This window comes from Prionailurus bengalensis, chromosome A2 (assembly GCF_016509475.1).
Source record: "Prionailurus bengalensis isolate Pbe53 chromosome A2, Fcat_Pben_1.1_paternal_pri, whole genome shotgun sequence".
Lineage (NCBI taxonomy): Eukaryota > Metazoa > Chordata > Mammalia > Carnivora > Felidae > Prionailurus > Prionailurus bengalensis.
This window is the reverse complement of record NC_057348.1, coordinates 166,297,584-166,315,791: the sequence shown is the minus strand read 5'-3', so window position 1 is coordinate 166,315,791 and position 18,208 is coordinate 166,297,584. Positions and strand designations below refer to the sequence as shown.

The following is an 18,208-nucleotide window of genomic DNA, read 5'->3' as shown; positions in this document are numbered from 1 at the left end:
CATATCCTGAAAGCAAGTACGCAGAAACCCGACATTCACGCCCTACGTCCTGCCTGCGCGGGGTCTGACGTGGTGCCAATGGCGCCTGCTGGGGGGAGGGGAGGCGCTGGTGGGAAAGGTCCGATACAGGGCTCTGGAAACCCTCGGCCGAAGGAAAACCGGGTCAACCCACTTCTCTGCTGGTTTACCTGCAGGCCTCGAGTAGAAGCAGCAGAGATCAGGCATCTGAATGGAGAATTCGGTTTGCAGCACAAATGGAGACCTATGTGCAACCGGCTCAGCAGGAACTTTAAAGCATTTAGAACCGACTTACTTTAAAGAGACTGGGGCACCCGGGTGACTCAGTCTGTTGAGCATCCGACTCTTGATCTCAGCTCAGGTCACAATCTCATGGTTCATGAGGTCAAGCCCCGCATCAGGGCTCTGTGCTGACAGGGTGGAGCCTGCTTGGGATCCTCTCTCGCCCTCTCTCTCTGTCCCCCCACCCCCGATCTTTCTAAAGGAACAAACGATTAAAAAAATATGAAATAACGAGATCAAAATCTAGTCTGCATTATTTCATGTTCATAAAATCTAAAACAAGTTTCACAGCTGTTAACACATGCGCTATTTCTGGAAGTCAAGGTCAGGAAGGTTAAATGCTTTAAAAATTTCTAAATATCATAAACACAAGTGTGTGACAGAACAAAAAGTATACATGTTCAGGAGCATACGTGAATGTTAGGATAATAGAAGAATTCCAGAAGATAATTTGTTCAGCTGGCAAAATTATTTCCTAAATTCCGTGACGGAGCACCTGAAAATTGCCGAATAATCTACGGCAAAAGTTCCGATCTCAAGTATGCAAAATGGATAAAACAGGTGTATGTCTTTTCAAACGTATTATTTTAACACGAAGTAACCAACACAAAGGGAATCGGAGTCCTGGGAGAGGCCCCAGGACACCCACCTGGATGGGTCCGACTGACATCAGTAGGTTCTTCAGCTGGGCGTCAGTGGTGGACGAAGAGAGCCCTTCAACAGACACGACGCAGGGCTGCGGCTTACACTCCACCACCCGGAGGTTCTGCTTGTTTGGCATCAGGCGGCCCCGGCCCACAGCCCCCGCCACTCCTCGGCCTCTCCCGTGCATGACAACCTGCCAACAACAAGAGTTAACTGTTTGACTTCTAAGCTCTGGGCTGTTGTTTTTAATAGCTACTAGGGTTTTAAAAGTGAGCAAACAACTCGGAATCCATTAAAATACACCACGAGCTACAGGATTTTCTGTGGTTTTCATCCACTACCCGCAGGGTTCAATGCCTAACTGAAAGAATACCCAGCAGATCTGGATGGAGGCAAAGGAAGAAAACGGGAGCATCTAAGTCCGACCCCATCTCGGCAGCAAGCACGGGTGGGTAACTTCCTGTGTAGCCACCGTGCTGGAGACAAAGCAGCAAGACCAGAGGGGTTGAGACACTTATTTGGGCCTAGTCGTAACAGCCCAAGAGCCCAAATTTCTCCCAGTGTACTCCAGGCCACGCCAGTGGGGACTGGTGCCACCACAAGCCACGTTATGCCCCCCAAGTCCCCTCGGGACTACGTGTGGCACCCCGAGAACCCGAAAGGCGGGTTCTGTGGCAGGGGGCCAGCGAGAGTCAGCAGGGGTCGCTTCCCAGCTGCTGCACATCACAATCGTCTACACAGCTTTTACGACAAACACCAAAAAAAATCCAAGCCACAGCAATGCCCGCGCACTCACTCCCACCCACGTTAAGTCGTCACATGTCTACAGAAGGGCCCAGGCCTTGGCAGTTTTTTAAGTTGCCAAGGGTTCAAAACCACTATTCCAACGATTCCAAGGCCTTTTAAGTAAGAGGAGACAGCTGATCTTTCTGGTATTTTCTTTTTCATTTTTTTTTTTTTTTAATGTTTATTTTTGAAAGAGAGAAAGAGCCCAAACGGGGAGGGGCAGAGAGAAAAGGAGACAGAGGATTCCAAGCAGGATCCAGGCTCCGAGCTGTCAGTACAGAGCCCGACGCGGGGCTTGAACCCACGAACCATGAGATCACGAGCTGAGCTGAAGTCAGACGCTCAACCGACTGAGCCCCCCAGGCGCCCCTCTGCTGTTTTCCAGCTAGAGAATTCGATGAAGCGTCTCCCGTTCAGGGCAGCAGTGAAATGCAGGCGGCTGGGTGGGACTGAACAATACCAGGGTTTCCAGACAGCCTCCCCAAATTCTGCCCTAGAGTCTGGGTACAAAGGAGCAAAAATGACCCCCTGTTCCATCATAGAAAAGGCCAGAGAAGAAGGTAAATGCATCCAAAACCACATTTCTTAACACTCTGCAGACGGTGGCGAACGTCCTCCCGTGAAGTGAGTGTTTGAAAAGTACAAAAGGATATTTCAGAGTCACACTGGAAAACACACATCGAAGGCTGCACGTAAATCACACCAACAAGAGAAAGGATGCAAACCATACGATCACTTCGACAGGTGCAGACAAAGCATGTGACAAAGTACAGCATCCATTCACGATAAAAACCCTCAACACAACCCTGTTTAGGGTATGTTTAGAGGGAACAAACCTCAACATAATAAACGCCTTATATCAAAACCCCACAGCTGACATCACCGTCAACAGGGAATTGGTGGGAGCCTTTCCCCCAGGGTCAAGAACAAGACAGGGATGTCCACTCTCCACTGTTATTCAACATAGTACTGGAGGTCCTGGCCACAGCTATCAGACAACACAAATAAAAGGCATCCAAATCGGCTGAGAGAGAAGTCAAACTCACTATCTGCAGATGACATGACACTCTCCATGGAAAACCCGAAAGACTCCACCAAAAAACTGCTGGACCTGATAAATGAGTTCGGCAAAGTCGACGGATACAAAATCAACGTGCAGAAATCTGCTGGATTTCTGTACACCAATAATGAAGCGGAATCAGAAAGAGAAAGAGAAAGAAAGAGAAAGAGAAGGCAGAAAAAGAAATGAAGGAATCAGTCCCACTTACAGCTGCGCCAGAAATGATGACCCAGGAATAAAGTTAACAAAGAGATGAAGGACACGTGGTCTGAAAACCTTAAAACTGATAAAGAAACCAGAGACACAAAGAAACAAGATATCCCATGCTCATGGGCTGGAAGGACAGGCATGGTTCAAGACTCTACACCACCCAAAGCAATCTACACAGTTAATGTGATCCCTGTGGGAAAACCAACAGCATCTGTCACAGAACTAGGAGACAAACCATCCTAAAATTTGTACAGAACCTCCAAAGACCCCCAAACAGCCAAAGCAACCTTGAGAAGGAAAAGCAAAGCTGGAGGAGGTGTCATAAGCCCAGATTTCAAGATTCACTCCAAAGCTGTAGTCATCAAAACACCGAAGCACTGGCACAAAAACAGACACACAGATCAATGGAACAGAAAAGGAAATCCAGAAATAAACCCGCAAGTATATGGTCAACTCATCTTTGACAAAGCAGGAAAGAAAATACAATGGGGAAAAGAAAAGACAGTCTCTTCAACAAATGGCGCTGGGAAAACCGGACAGCCACATGCAGAAGATTGAAACTGGACCATGTTCTTACACCACACACGACAATAAACTCCAAACGGACTAAGGACCTGAACGTGAGACCCGAAACCATAAAAATCCTTCAAGAGAGCGCAGACAGTAATTCTCGGACATCGGCCATAACAACATCTTTCTAGATAGGTCTCCTGAGTCAAGGGAAACAAAAGCAAAAATAAACTACTGGGACTACGTCAAAATACAATTTTTCTGCACAGCGAAGGAAACAATCAATAAAACTAAAAAGGCAACCTACAGAATGGGAGAAGATATTTGCAAATGACTTACCTGATAAAGGGTTAGCATCCAAAATATGTAAGGAACTGATACAACTCAACACCCAAAAAACAAATCACGCAATTAAAAAAGACACAAGACGCGAACAGACATTTCTCCAAAGACGACATACACACGAAAAGATGCTCAATGTCACTCACCATCAGGGAAATACAAATCAAACCCACAAGGAGACGCGACCTCACACCTGTCCGATGGCTAAAGAAAAAAACCTCAAGAAACACCGGGTTGTTGGCGAGGCCGCGGAGTAAAAGAAACCCTTGTGCCCTGTCGGCGGGCATGCATTGCTGCAGTCACCGTGGAGAGCAGTACGGAGGGTCCTCAAGAAGTTAAAGTGGAACGACCTTAGGATTTAGCACTACTGGGTGTTGACCCGAAGAGCACAAAAACACTAACTCGAGGGGCTACACGCACCCCAATGTTTATTACTGCAGCCTTGTTCGCAACAGCTGGACTGTGGCAGCAGCCCAAGTAACGGGTAAAGGACGTGTGGTGTGTATACATGCCACGGAACATTACTCGGGCATCAAAAGGAATGAAACCTTGCCATCTGCAACAACATGGATGGAGCTAGAGAGTATTCTGCTAAGTGAAGCAAGTCAAAGAAAGACAAACACCATTCAATTTCATTCAGATGTGGAATTTAAAAAACAAGTCGAAACAAAGAAAAAAAAGAGACCAAGTACCCCCAGACTCTTAACTATGGAGAACAAACTGGTGGCCGACTCTTGACTTCGGCTCGTGCCGTGATCTCACGCTTCGTGGTATCGAGCCCCGAGTCACACCATGCGCCGAGCGTGAAGTCTGCTCGGGATTCTCTCTCTCTCTGCTGCTCCCCTGCTCGCGCACCCCTGTGTGCTCTCTCAAAACAAATAAACATTTTAAAAAATAACAAATTATAACATCAGCAAAATATCCTTTACCAAACGCTTACTGATCCACCAGGCACCATACTTTTTATATGCAACTTCTCATGAAATCCACCCAAGAGCCCAAATGAGCCAGGAAACGCTACTGTCCTCCCTTCATAGCAGAGCAGACAGAGGTTTCAGACAAAGAAACTCGAGGGCTCACTCAAGCGCACACGTACGTGGGGGACGGGCCTCTAAGGCCCCTCGCCTCCTGTATCCCGGGACTGCACCTGACCGAAGCCAGTTTAGACTGGAGCGACCTTCCAAGACCAAAGAGAAGACTTCATGTCTGCACACGTCTTCTGTTGCAAAGGGAATAATTTCATTTGCTCCTACATCACAAGGTGCTTACGAGATAATGCAGACGAGGTAATGGACCCAGAACGGCCTTCATGTCGATACTATTACTACCTGGGTCAGCAGCAAGACAAACAGATAGATGAGCCAGTGGACTCTGGAGCTTTCTAGAAGAAACCCAAAGCAGGTGTTGCTGCCCTGCTTCCTCCCTCACATAACTTCATCATTCGAGGGGCATCTGGCTTACGCACCAAAAGGGAGGAGAGAGGGGACTTTACTGTCAGGCTTTGGGGAAGCTAGAGACAGCTCCCCTACCATCCAAGGGAGGGCACCCTACCATGGGGACAGGACAGGACAAGGCGGACACTCTTCTCCTAGGGAAGATTTTAGACTCAGTGCACAAAAGGAGAACATTCACTCCCACCCCTGCCCCGAAGGCATTATCGGATGCCCTCATCTCCTGTCCAACAGTGTGTGTCAGAACCAGGGTCAGGGCCACCTTCTTCAGGTCGGGTCCCCTCCCCCCCCCCCACCGAGGCCTCACTTTCCCACTCGTGCACTGGGCTAATGAGAAGGAGGTGTGTGAGCAGGTGCCTGGCTCTCTGTCTGCGGAGTGTGGAGAGCCGGTAAGAGGGGAAGGAATCGTACTGGACTGGGGTCTGCGGACACAGGGGTCAGAGCCACAGAAAACCACACCCCCGGTTGCAGGGACTTTCCCCGAACTGTCCCCTTAAAGTCAGAAGAGGAAAAGTGCTCCTGTGAACACGTGAGCTTTCAAAGCCAGAACGAAGGAAATGACGGCTCGCTTACTGATGTATCTGCACCCCCCTCCCGTGCACTGGGCACCCCTATCTGAGAACCGTCCAAACGTGGACCGTTCGAACCAGCAGGACAGCCACGCTCCCGGGGCGCAGCCTAGGTCACAGGCAGTACCTTCTTGGCAGGATGGACTCCCTGGATGCTCTTGATGCCCGGAGGGCCGGCCGGGTGCACGTGGGCCCCCACCGGTGGGTGCTGGGGCTGCTGGGGGGCCCCCTTGGTCAGCGTCACCTTGCGGGCGGGCGGCTGTCTGGCTTCTGGGGGCTGTGGGAGCCGCTGGGGCTGGCCCTCGGGGTGAAAAAAGCCGTCGCTCTCTCCTCCCTGCTGAAACAAGGCAGCGTGCTGGTCAGTACGTGTGTGGCCAGGAGGCCCTCCCCAGCGGCGGGGAAGTCCGCCTCTGCTAGCCTCAACCGAGAGCAAAACCGTTTCAAACAAGCGGGAAACCAAACCTGTCATTTCACTACAGCCACTGAGGAAATTTCTCATCTGACAGTGTTTGGGTTTTAATCATATTTTTGAAATTTATAACACGCAGACCTTTAATTACTGTATACACTCAAGAGGTCTGTGATTACACTATGTGCTGTTTCGTTCAGCACAATAGTGCCTAACCTTAAAAATACCTCATACTCAACATACATTTACCATTTCCAAAGGCATTGTTATTAAAATATGGGCAGCCTGCACAGGCAGTGGTTTTAAACTTTTACCCTGTCTTTAGACCAAAGACAAGTGGACCGTCCCCCGTCCTCGGGACGTACCTCACTGGCTGTGGCCCAGCGCCCACCCTCCCCTGGGGACAGAGCACTGGCCCCCGGTCCCCCCCGCCCCCAACACCCGCACCTCCTCTGGCCTCGCACACAGAGGGACGCGTGGGCCCTAGTGAGAGCTTCCCAAGAACCAGAAATCTAACCTTTTGAGTTTTACTAATGCTCCCTTGTTTCTTGACCTTCAAAAGGGTGATATTTGTTAAAAAGAAAACCACAGGCCCAAAACGGTGTCACTCACACCGAGTTCCCAAACCAGGGCTCACTCCCTAATCTAACTGCAGTTTCAACCTTCTTGAGAAATGCAGTCTTAACTGGTGCATCAGGAATTTTCCATCAGGGCTAAAGAGCAGGCCACAAGGGCCCCTCTCCCCCAGAGGAAGGTGAGGTCACTGGCACGGGAAGACTCCTGAGGGAAAGCCACCAGCCTGAGCAGCAACCCTCTTGCTCCACCCTCCTTCTAAGAAGACCTTCCCTCTTGTACACCCCCTGGGAGCCTCTCTGCTTTGCCGGATGAGGCGCTGCCCAACTCAAGAGTCGTTTAACGAAGCCCATTAGAGCTTTAAAACGGTCTCAGTCGAATATTTGCTATTTAACACATTTACGCTGCAGTACTTACGTTCAGGATACCACCCGGCGGCATAAAAAATACCTCTGGATGGGGCCTATCAGCTACGCTCAGTATTAAGTGCAGCGTGTCTCCTACAGAGTGGCTGGTGGCCAGGAAGGGAAGTGTGGACGGCAAGGAAACCCCACCTTGAGCTGCTCAATGACGGAATCTTAGCAGAAATGGACGCTCGAATGTGAAAAGTAGAATTCAGACTTCTATCGGTGCGAGGCTCTACCACTCTGATCACCGGGGGTGCAGCGGCCTGTGGCCAGCACACCTGCCCCCGTACACTGCTTGGCCATCCGGTGCTTCCGGAAGGACCTGGGAAGTCAGCTCAGCTGCAGTCCCTGCGTTCTACATGTCTCTCTCTCTCTCTCTCTCTCTTTCTCCCCTCTAAACTTATCTTTGGGGCGCCTGGGTGGCTCAGTCGGGTAGGCATCCGACTCTGGTTTCGGCTCAGGTCATGATCTCACAGTTTCACGGTTCGAGCCCCGCGTCAGGCTCTGTGCTGGTGGCACAGAACCTGCTTGGGATTCTCTCTCTCTCCCTCTCTCTCCGCCCCTCCCCCACTCATGCTAGCTCGCTCTCATAATAAATAATTAAAAAAAAATTTTTGAACTTCTCTCTTAGGGCCAGTTGAATGGAATAAAGTGAAGGGACAGGGCTGGAGCTAGATAGGTGCAGATGAGATTTTGTAAAAACTGCCCAAGGTAATCGGGCCCCATGAAAGACGAGAGGAGAAATGTCACACGTGGCAGGGCTTCTAGCTATGTATGGCAGCATGAAGACACCGGCCAACCTCCTTCCCCAAGATAAATCTGTAACTGGACAAAACCGCCCAGAACAAGCACCTCAGGTCCCTGGAATTGACAAAAGTGAAACAAGACAGAGTGGGGCCCGGCAGTCTTTGCTCGGTGACAGTGACAGGACCTCCCCTCCTCTCGCCCCCCCCCCGCCCCCCCCCAGCCCACAGGGCAGACCTGGAGCGGCCCGTAGGCCGGGGAACCACAGCAGCACAATCAGCAAAACTTGGAGGGAAGGGAACGGGGCACGCCCACCAATCTGTCAGCCCTGGTCCCTTCTGGAATGACAGCAGACCAGCCAGTAATCGGAGAGAGGTAATGAGAGATCCCGGAAACGCAAGGGCTCTTGAAGGCCTAGGTCGGTGCGCTCCGAGGGCGCGGGGCCCGAGAGGCGGGCAGGAAGGACGAGCTGACGTGGGCTCGGGCAAGTGCCGCCCCCACTCGTGGCCCACCGGCCAATCTCTTCCTGAATGACTGACTGGCCGACCACGAAGCTATGCGACAACAGGGTTGACCCCTGGGAAGCCAGGCTGAGAAATGAAATAGGAATAAAAAACTGAGCCAAAAAAATTCTGAATAAAAATACAGTGCAACTAAAGCAGTTACATCAGAAAGGAAAAGAAATCTGAAATCAATAACCTGAGCTTTTATCTCAAGAAGCTACAGGAAAAAGGGAAATCAAGTCCAAAATACGATGAAGGAAACGGTGAGCTCAGAGCAAAAAGCAATGGCATAAGACACAGAAAAACAATAGAGAAAAATCACCGAAACCGAAAGTTGCATTTTTGAGATCAACGAAACTGATGGCTGATCAAGACGGGAGACAGGGCACAAACCACCAAACTCAGGAGCAGAGAGCCACTCACCTCACTGGCCCGGCAGAAGCGAAGGTGGACATCATGAGAAACTTTACACCAAGTCAGGCCACTGAGGCGAGACAGACGGATGGCATCGGAAACGCCGAAAACGGATTCAAGAAGCGAGACGACCCAAAGTCCGAGGCGACATGGAACTGGTAATGCCAACCCTCCCGCAAAGGAAAATCCACAGGCACTCACCGGTGAGCCCGGTCCCTACCTCAGGAAGAAGGCAGCCCGTGACACCACCTCTCCCGGAAGACAGCGGAAGACGAGGCACCTTCCCGCGCCTCCTCGGAGGCTGGCACGTCCCCGAGAGAAAAGCCGAAGGCGCCCGGGGAGAAGAGAGCCGCAGGAGACCCCACGCGCGTGCGCGAGCACCCCACCAGACGTCAGCGGACCGGATGCGCCCACACAGAAAGGGGACCGCGCGCCACGACCAAGCAGCTCTCGCCCCAGGAACGCGAGGCCGGCTGTCCCGGCGGAAGGCGGTAACGTGCGGGGCGCACGGGCGGGAGACGCGACGGTGATGGAGACCCGAGACCCGCGACACGCTGGGGCCGGCCGGCCGCGCTGTCGGCCCGGGACGGGCGTCCGCTACAGGCGGGCAGCGCACGTCGTGCCTGCTGATGAGGACACGGCGCGCCTTCTCCTCGGGGCTTCTGCTCACGCTGCCGCAGACCAGTCGGGGACACGCAGTTTCCGTACTCGTCACCTGGGGACAGTTCAAATCTGGGCCATCTCGGGCTTTAGTCCAGAACCATCCAACCGGACTCCGCGGAGCTGGGACCCAGACGCCGGCCTATCTTAAGGGCTCCTGGGTGACGACGGCTGTCCGGCTCAGGCTGGGGAAGGCTGAACCAGAGGGGTGCTCCCGACGTTCTGCGACCCTGTGCCTCTACCAAGTGCACTGCCGGTGCCAGCTGAGGGTCACGCCGACCTTGCAGAGGAACGTCCCCAAGTGAAAAAAATGGAAGCCGTGCGCGGAAGGCAGGCCATTTTGCAAGACCGCGATCCACACAGACATTTAAGCTGCTGGTCTGCGTTTCCTAGAGCTTCTCCACAGGCCTTCCAGCCACGGAGCGAGCCGGCGCCCCAGCCGGGGGACCGGGCGTGACCTAGCCCACACGCGTAGTGTCTCAGTCTCTGCCTTAAAGAGCTATGTGACCTCTCTCTAGTTTCACAGGTGTTGAATTTTTCTATAGTAAAACGCTGAGAGTCTCATAAGGATACATACGTACCACATCCTCATCTCTCGTAAGAGCCAACGGTCCATCATTTACTAATTTCTCTGACGTCCCGGAATTGTGTTAGCGCGAGACTCGTGTATCTCCTACGCGTGTGTTCAGCTGTACGGGCCTCACGGACATCTCTCCCTGTCACACGAGCAGACGCTTCAGGCGGAGCCCAGGCCCCACAAGAGGCTGCGTGCTGGGTGCACGCGGGGCCGGCCCGCCAGATCCTCCGCACGGCTCAGCGGCACCACGGTCTACCGGCCGAGTCCCCCCCTCCCACCCGTTTGGCCGCGTGCAGATGCGGACCGGTACCGGCCAGCTGTACGGGGCAGCCTTCCGCCGCACGGACCTCAGGGAACTGAATAAGCTCCCCGTAAGTTCACCCGGCAAGGTAAAAGTTCGAGGATGCCCAGAGCACCCACTCCCTCGCAAGCATCTGAAGAAACCGGGGGTTTAGACCCCGTAAGTCTGCTTTGCTCACCAAGCCGAATGTCTCGTGCGCGCTGAAGGTACCGAGATGGCTACTGAATAAATCAATAAAGGGCAAATCATACTTTACCATGCGGTTCTCAACGTGCTACCTAAAAAGGATGATGACATCAGAATGCGAGGCTACAGCCGCTGTCGATCACAGGCACTGACCACATGTCACTACGATACCAAAAGGCCAGCCTTCAGGTCAGTAGTACTATTTTTGTGCATCGGGAAATAATTATGCCACATTGGAGACTAGATAGTGAGCCGGTACACGTGGCCTACAAGGAACGATGTCCATATATACGATGGACAAAAAGAATGAATACTGTCGTAATTTTTTTCTTTAGCAATCCAAAACTTAAAAACAAGACCATCCAGATGGTAAACTTTAAATCAAAAAGAGAAGCTTACACTGAAAGCAAGATATTATAATTGCCTGTTTTAAGATAGATGGTACGTGTAAGTATCTGGATGATAAATACAGAATGCTAGTGATCTGGTGATTTTTAAACTGGGAACTGAGAACATAAACACTTCATCAAGAAACACTCCAAATAATCAAAATTATTTTCGTTGCTACTTTGGCTGAGAGAATGGTGGCAATACATCGTAAGAGGAGATGTTCATGTCAGATAAAACCCCTGAAAACCAAAGTTCTAAACTTTCATTTTCAAGAGAAGTTTACATTTTAAAGCAGGCTTGACCCCAAAGCTGCGAGAAAACAGGTATCACAAAAGCCTCTCCTCTCCTCATCTGCAAGGAGAAAACTCTCCTTCTATAGAGTGGAGAACGACAGCTTCCGACGTAAAGAAAAGGGGTCCCACGTGGTGCAAAGACCTCATTTCGGGTCTTCTAAGAAATCACCTGAGAAGAGGGACGCCTTTTCTGTGGGTCCGCACCTCACCTGCGGCTCTGGCCCCAGGACACAAACTCACAGGCACAGGCACGGGGTCTCTGTCCTTCTCCCTGCTTGGAGCACCCCGCTCCCCCGCCCCGCACTCCCCGGGGCCAGTCACTGCTCCGTGCTTCTTCACAGCAGTAGTGGCCACTGCTGTCCTGATCGCGGTCACTGGAACCGGGGCCCCATGGCACCCTCCAAGAGGGGACAGAGCGGGTGGACACAGTCACTTGCTCAGTCAACGACGCACACGGAAGGGGCATGCTCAGGCAGGGATCATGACGACTGCCCGGCTTTTCAGAAACACTGCTCCCATCAACCGTTTACTGGAAAGTCGGAGGAAGCCCCGGGTCAGCTCTGGAGTCGCTCATATTCAGGGCAATTCTGCACACCTTCGGTAGCCACGAATGGCACCATACGCTTTATAACAGAACCTTGCGGGGCGTTACCACGTCCCCCTCTCGGGAGGGTCTGCGATGCGACAAGCGGACTAGGGTCTGTACGCGGTTTTCCATCAATCCTCCCTCCAAGGTAACTATGATCCTCGTTTTGTAAAGGGAAACCCCGAGACCCCTGGTCACACAGTAACGGCTGGGACTTCCTGTCTCCGAGGTCCTACGCCGCTTCCCAGGAGGCGGCCTTTACCGTAACTGTTCTCAGCAAACAGACTCACCGTCACCCAAAAGGAAAAGGTCCCTGCGCTGCTGTCCTAAAAACCATACTGAGCCCTGAAGGCCAAAATCTAAGTTATGCAATTGTTCCCTTCTATGAGAAAAACGGAGAGGTTTCTTTTTGTCAATGGAGAGATCGACTACTCTCTTTCAAATCAGCACAATGAAAAGCTAATTCTGGGGAGAAATTCTAGGTTCCAGAATTATTCCAAGTAACCTGTGAAAACGAGTTAATGTGGTAATTACTAGGTGGTGGCCAGGAGCATCGTTTCATACCTGACACTTGCACACGGACACGGACGAAGGTGAATGAGGATCACACCCCACACCGAACCCCCCACCTGGAGGTCTTCCGTAACTCACACAGTTACAGCACTCAAAGAGGCCCTAAAATCCTTAGCGCTCACACGTGCAAACCTAAAAACCCCGTTGTTCAAATTAGGGTTTTCAGAAACCTGTTACATTAACGTAAGGAAAGAACCGATCATTTGTGGATTTACGTCCTGTTCAAAACAAGTAAGTTCACTTTGGTTTGCTTTTGGTTTTTTAAGATTTTACTATTTTTAAGCAATCTCCACCCCCAACGTGGGGCTCGAACTCACAACCCTGAGGTCAAGAGCTGCACACACCCCCAACTGAGCCAGCCAGGCACCCCAAAAAAAGGGAAGTTCACTGTGAGAGTGAATTTCTCGGGGGCTGGGGGGGGGTGCACAGTTCCCTTTCAAACTCCTCACGCAGTAGCAATCTGCGTACGATTTTCAGTACCTTCCACCTCCTCTGAAACACAGATGAGGAGAAAAGAAGGCTGGCCGGCCTCAGACCAAACAAACCAGAAATATCTTGTCGTTTGTTTTTTTCCACAAATGATTATCTTTTAATGACTGCTATAAACATGTCTTTTCAGAGTAGTTTTCCTCTTCTAAATTATGTAAGAGGCACTACCTGAATTAAGTAAGCTTAGGGAATACTTTTTATCAGCTTAATCGTTACCAAAAAATGAGGTCTGTAGCCACCAACATTAGGACAAATTTATTTATAACAAATGGCTTAAATGTACAGATAAAAACGCCTATTGATAATGTCAGGGCCTCCTGCAATTTGACAGATCAAATCTTATTTCCATTCTTAAACCCCATGAAGAAGTGATATCACGGACTTGCATTCACTAGTGAGCAAATTGATTAATCCCCCTCCATAGAAATCTCAACTCTTGATTACACCTATCAGACGCTAAGCAGCATTATTCTAGAGTGACAACACTTGACAAATTCCCCAACCGTTTTTCTCAGCTTTTGTGGCCCTGCTAGCTTGTATTAACCCTGATGAAAAATTAATTTTCCTTATCTTCTTCTAAACCCCAAAATCCAAATCCGCCAAACTGGCAACTCTTTCTGTAAAGGTATTATGAAAACCTCTAAAAGATTAATTGCATGTCTTCAGGTGACATTAAATTAATTTCTGCACTCGTGACAGACATTTGATACTCCGCACTGAGAGGACAGATAACATTGTCAGGACACACACAAGGACAGTGGTTAGGGTCCCAGGGCAGCCTCTTAGGAATTCTCCGTCCGATAAGGCCCACTTCACTGTCACACCAGTGCTGCCGATCTCACAGCCCGCAGACCTCACGGAACAGGTTTCTATTAACTGCAACAATGCCGGGCCTGGCCCCGTAATCTTGGGGAGGCTCGCTCAGAATCTGGCCAATAAATGATATGCACGCGACAGCAACTTTCTCAATATCAATACACTTAAGGCTCTATTTTGTCTCTGAAGACTACTGTTCAAGGGGAAAAGGTGCAAGAAAATAAACAGGCTAACATTTTCTTTCCAGGTTCCTGGGTCAATGCCCTAATTAAATTGTTGCAGCATAACAGGAAGGGAGGACGGTTTGCATTTGCAGCGTCCGAGTTTCTGCAACCCACGATCCTTAGATTGTTGACGCCAAACACGTGAACAATCTAAGTCTTAAATGCTTCCTGTAAAATTTCAGCAGTGGGTCCACGTGAGCTGGCGTGAACCAAAACCCCTAAGGTTAGGGAGCGCAGGGCACATGGGGCTCGTAGGCGCCAGGGCTTCCCGAAGCACAAGGACCCGACGGCAGGGACGCGGAGCTCACGGCGGCGGGAACTCGGGAACCGGGCAGTCTCTCCAGCGCGATCTCCCCGTTCTAGCTTTGAGATCAGTTGGGCTTTGGGGAGATCCGGAAACAGCAAAATTAACTGGCCCCTGGAGTTAATAAGCCTCAGAGGGGACTTCCCGCCCCAGGCTCTCAAGAGGAGAAGGCAGCGGGCTCTTCCAGATGAGACCCCACGAGGGGGAGGCTCCAGGCTGGGGAGAGAGGCTTCTAGGCGGCCCTGGAGGAGCAGCCTGGACGACCTACTTGGCAGCATGGGGGAGGCCCCTGCAGGGGGAGCTGTGGGAAGTCAGGGAGAAGGACTGAGCCCAGACCACCCCCCCCCCACCGACCCCCAGGGGAGCCACTCCTATTCCACTGGGGAGAGGGAGCTCGCAAATCCTGATTTCTGATTTCAGCACCTCACTCCCCAACACCGCTGCCCTAAAGCAACCCAAAAATTAACGTAGGGAGATTCGGATTCACTACAAGGAACTACTTCTGTCCTGCAATGAACACCTGCCGACTCTGCCCCAATTTCGCTTAAACAGTCATTTCTCTGAAAGTTATGAACTCTGCCCGCTAAAGCATTTCAAAGCTCTTAAAGACAACTATTTATGCACAATAGCTTCTCCTCTGAAAGGAAGTTTCTAGGATACGCATGTCCTCAAACACGTGACTAATCCAGATTCTTGCCCCGAGCTCCTTCCTCTCTTCTGCCGTTTGCCTTTCGGCCGTTTTCCTGCTCGCCAGCACCTGTAACAGGGAATCAGCCAGCCTCCCCACCCCCCCCCCCCCACCGCCCCGAGAGGGACAGGAGCCAGCAGGGAAGAGTCTGGTGCTCACCCCCACCCCCGGCCCCGGCCCCCCTGGCTCCCCACACCCGCGTTACAGCAGCTTCTCTTACACCCAGCTCCCCGCCTGCCTGTTCTTCCCAGGTCCCTTCTGTCACAACTCCGTGGCAGCTCTGTCCTTTCCGACCTCACTTCCAACTCCCTTCCACCCGACTTCCCTCCTTCCTGAGGCTCCCGGGGACTGCCTGACACCGTAGCAAGAAGTCCGCTTCGGCCAGGAATGAGGCGAGTCAGCAGAAGAGCTGCGCCCTCCGCGCTGGGAGGCGGCTCAGCACAGGGCACGTGGCGTGACCCTGCCCCGACCCGGGTCTCCTCACCGCACACTCACCACTCGGTGCAACCCCCAAAAGCGCCAAACAGTATGTCTGATATAACCCCATCTTGTAAACTGAATAAAGAAGGAGTTTGGGAAGGAACCATGAATTTTCGCCTGAAAAGATGGCCAGAAGAATTGATAATAAGGATTAATGCTATTTTTGGGTTTTCCAAAGTTTGCTATCTGGTGTCATCTAAATTTCAACAAACGTCTTTTTAAATATTTATAACGTACTTGGCACCGTCCTAAATCCTGGAGACCGAAAAAGAATGGAAGAGCAAACCCAGCCTCAGTCAGTAGCAGTAGCGGGCGACAGAGCCCTGCAAACCAGTGGTCACGCGCAGCAGGTGGCGAGGGGGCCAGAGGCAGGAACGGGGCACGTCCGGACAGCGGGAGGCAGTGAAGGTGGCCGATTCCACCCCTATGTTGTAGGCACAGAAGCTGCGACCTCCCCTCCCCCCGCCCAGTGGAGGAGTCCCCAGTGGGTGGCAGATGTCCCCAGGATGAATGTTTCTGTCTCTAAATCCAACGCCCAGGAGTCATGCCTATGACGTCCTGTGTCGTAAAACACAGAAAAAAAGCCTGCATGTAATGACTGTTTTAGAAGCGTACTTTTAAAAGGCAAGGATCAAATACTAGATACTAGGCCCGTTATCCCTCTGTTAAAACTCTCCAACGGCTCCCGCTGCTCTCACGATCAAGGTCCAACACCTAACACAGGCTGTAAGGCCCTTGCACTCTGGCCAAACTGGCCTTCCTGCAGCTGGAAAACAGGCCGTGACTTCCCTGCCACAGGACCTTCACACACGCTCTTCCCCATCATCCTAGAAGGCGTTTTCCTTTTCCCCTGCCCTCCTTCAGCCAGTGATCTACACTCTTCACTTGAAGTCACTTCTTCAGGTCCTCCTGTCATACTGCTCACAACACCGTGTCGCCGTCTGCTTTTCCAGCACCTGGTTTGCTGAGCAGTCTTACGCAGCTGAACCAGCAACGCGGCCCCGTCGCCGCTGGGACAATCGCCAGCACGACCACCCCACTCATAAATGGTGGCAGCCAATGCAGGACCCTCACACCCAAGAGTCACCGAGGAAGCTGCAGGGTCTCCTAGCTGTGGCTGTCCAGCAGCTGTGCTGACACACGTAAGGAACAGAACAAAACGCAAAACCACACAAAACGCAAGGTCCCCGCATATGGCGAGCCTGCCCGCGCCCTGCCGTGGAGAGGAGGGAAGCCTCAGAAACCCGCCAAGACCTCCCCACCCCCGCTTAGTAGCACGCACCTCAGCCCCTGCCAGAAGGACACGCCTTCGCTAGCCCCCCATCCACCACAAGCCTCGGGCTTCATATCTGAACAGGGATGCGGAATTCGCGGCATTCTCACACAAACGCAATTCAAGAAATGAACTCAACGCATCAGAGAGGGTGCTTTGCTCATGTCAATGCCCTATTTCTAGAAACATCATCTACAACAGAATCTGCCTCTGATCCATCCTCCGGCCTCGGGAGCTGCCCGGGGAGGGCTGGGTGTGCGCCGGGAGGGCCCAGAAGCACAGCAGGCACCTGCCCTCACTGCGGAGACAGGACCGCACGGCTGAGCAGGAAACGGAGCACGGGCCCAACCCCCTCTTGCACCAGGTCTCAGGACGTGTTCAAAGAACGATGGATGCATCAAAGAACACGGAGCCAGCCTGGAACAATTCAAACATGAACACAAGTTACGACAGTAGCAGTTCACTGGACAAAATGAGAATCCAGAGGCTCGCACTGCTGTAAATAAATGAACAAATGAACAAGAGTAAAGAGGAAGCTACACAGCAAGCACAGAAAAGTGCTGGCATTAGAAAGACACCAGTGCTCGGGGCGCCCGGGGGGCTCAGTCAGTTAAGCATCTGGCTCTTGATTTCCGCTCAGGTCATGATCTCACGGTTGGTTGGTGAGTCTGAGCCCCCCATCAGGCTCCACGGTAACGCTGCAGACAGAGCCTGCGTGGGATTCTTTTTCTCTCCCTCTCTGCCCCTCCCCCGCTCACATGCTCTCTTAAAAAAATTAACATGAAAAAAAATTTGTAATTAAAAAAAAAAAATCACCGCTTGCTAAAGAACAGTGAAGATCGGACAAGAGATGAGACATTTACATAGTCTCGAAGTACCCTCCCATACGTCACTTCTCAGTTACCTGGGGGAGGACTGGCACCGCACGGCACAGACACTTGGCAAGCGCCATCTTCCCCAAGCGATCGAAGCGGCCAACACTGGACAAATGTACCAGGCGCCCCCCGACAGGACCCACGGAGGACACAATATCCTTCTGTGCCGCTCCTGCCAAAAATGCATGACCTGAAACTGATCACGAGGAAAAGTACGACAAATCCAGAGGACGTCTGACAAAATCATCAGCCTCCCCTCTTTCAAAAAAGTCCAGGGCAAGACACACGGAGGCCGAGGCTCCGTCCCAGAGTCAGGGAGACTAAACGCAATGCACGATCCGGGACCGGACCCCCACACTGCGGAAAGGTGGCTGTGAGGAACGTTACTGGGACGACTGATGAAATCTGAACACGTACTGTGGATTAGGCGGTGATACGTATCGCCGCGAGATTTTCTGAGTTGTGAGGATGTCTGAGTGCGGTTTTGTGAGAGAGTATCTCAATAGTGAGGCAACACAGGGGTGTCTCCAGCCCACTCTCACAACAGCGAGAAAGTGTGTGTGTGTGTGT

At 51.8% G+C, this 18,208-nt stretch overlaps 1 protein-coding gene across 5 annotated transcripts in view; it reads right to left on the bottom strand.

Annotated features, from left to right (window-relative positions):
• The window catches only part of RBM33 (RNA binding motif protein 33), a 140,161-nt gene that overhangs the window by 13,556 nt on the left and 108,397 nt on the right, over positions 1-18,208 (bottom strand). For 2 of the 5 annotated variants that reach the window (XM_043590478.1, XM_043590482.1), the window contains 2 exons: positions 6,001-6,210; positions 950-1,138 (listed from right to left, as the gene is read on the bottom strand). In XM_043590478.1, the coding sequence (XP_043446413.1) occupies positions 950-1,138; positions 6,001-6,210 (399 nt within the window). The remainder of the gene's footprint in view (positions 1-949; positions 1,139-6,000; positions 6,211-18,208) is intronic. The other 3 variants (XM_043590479.1, XM_043590480.1, XM_043590481.1) reach the window with 2 other exon arrangements.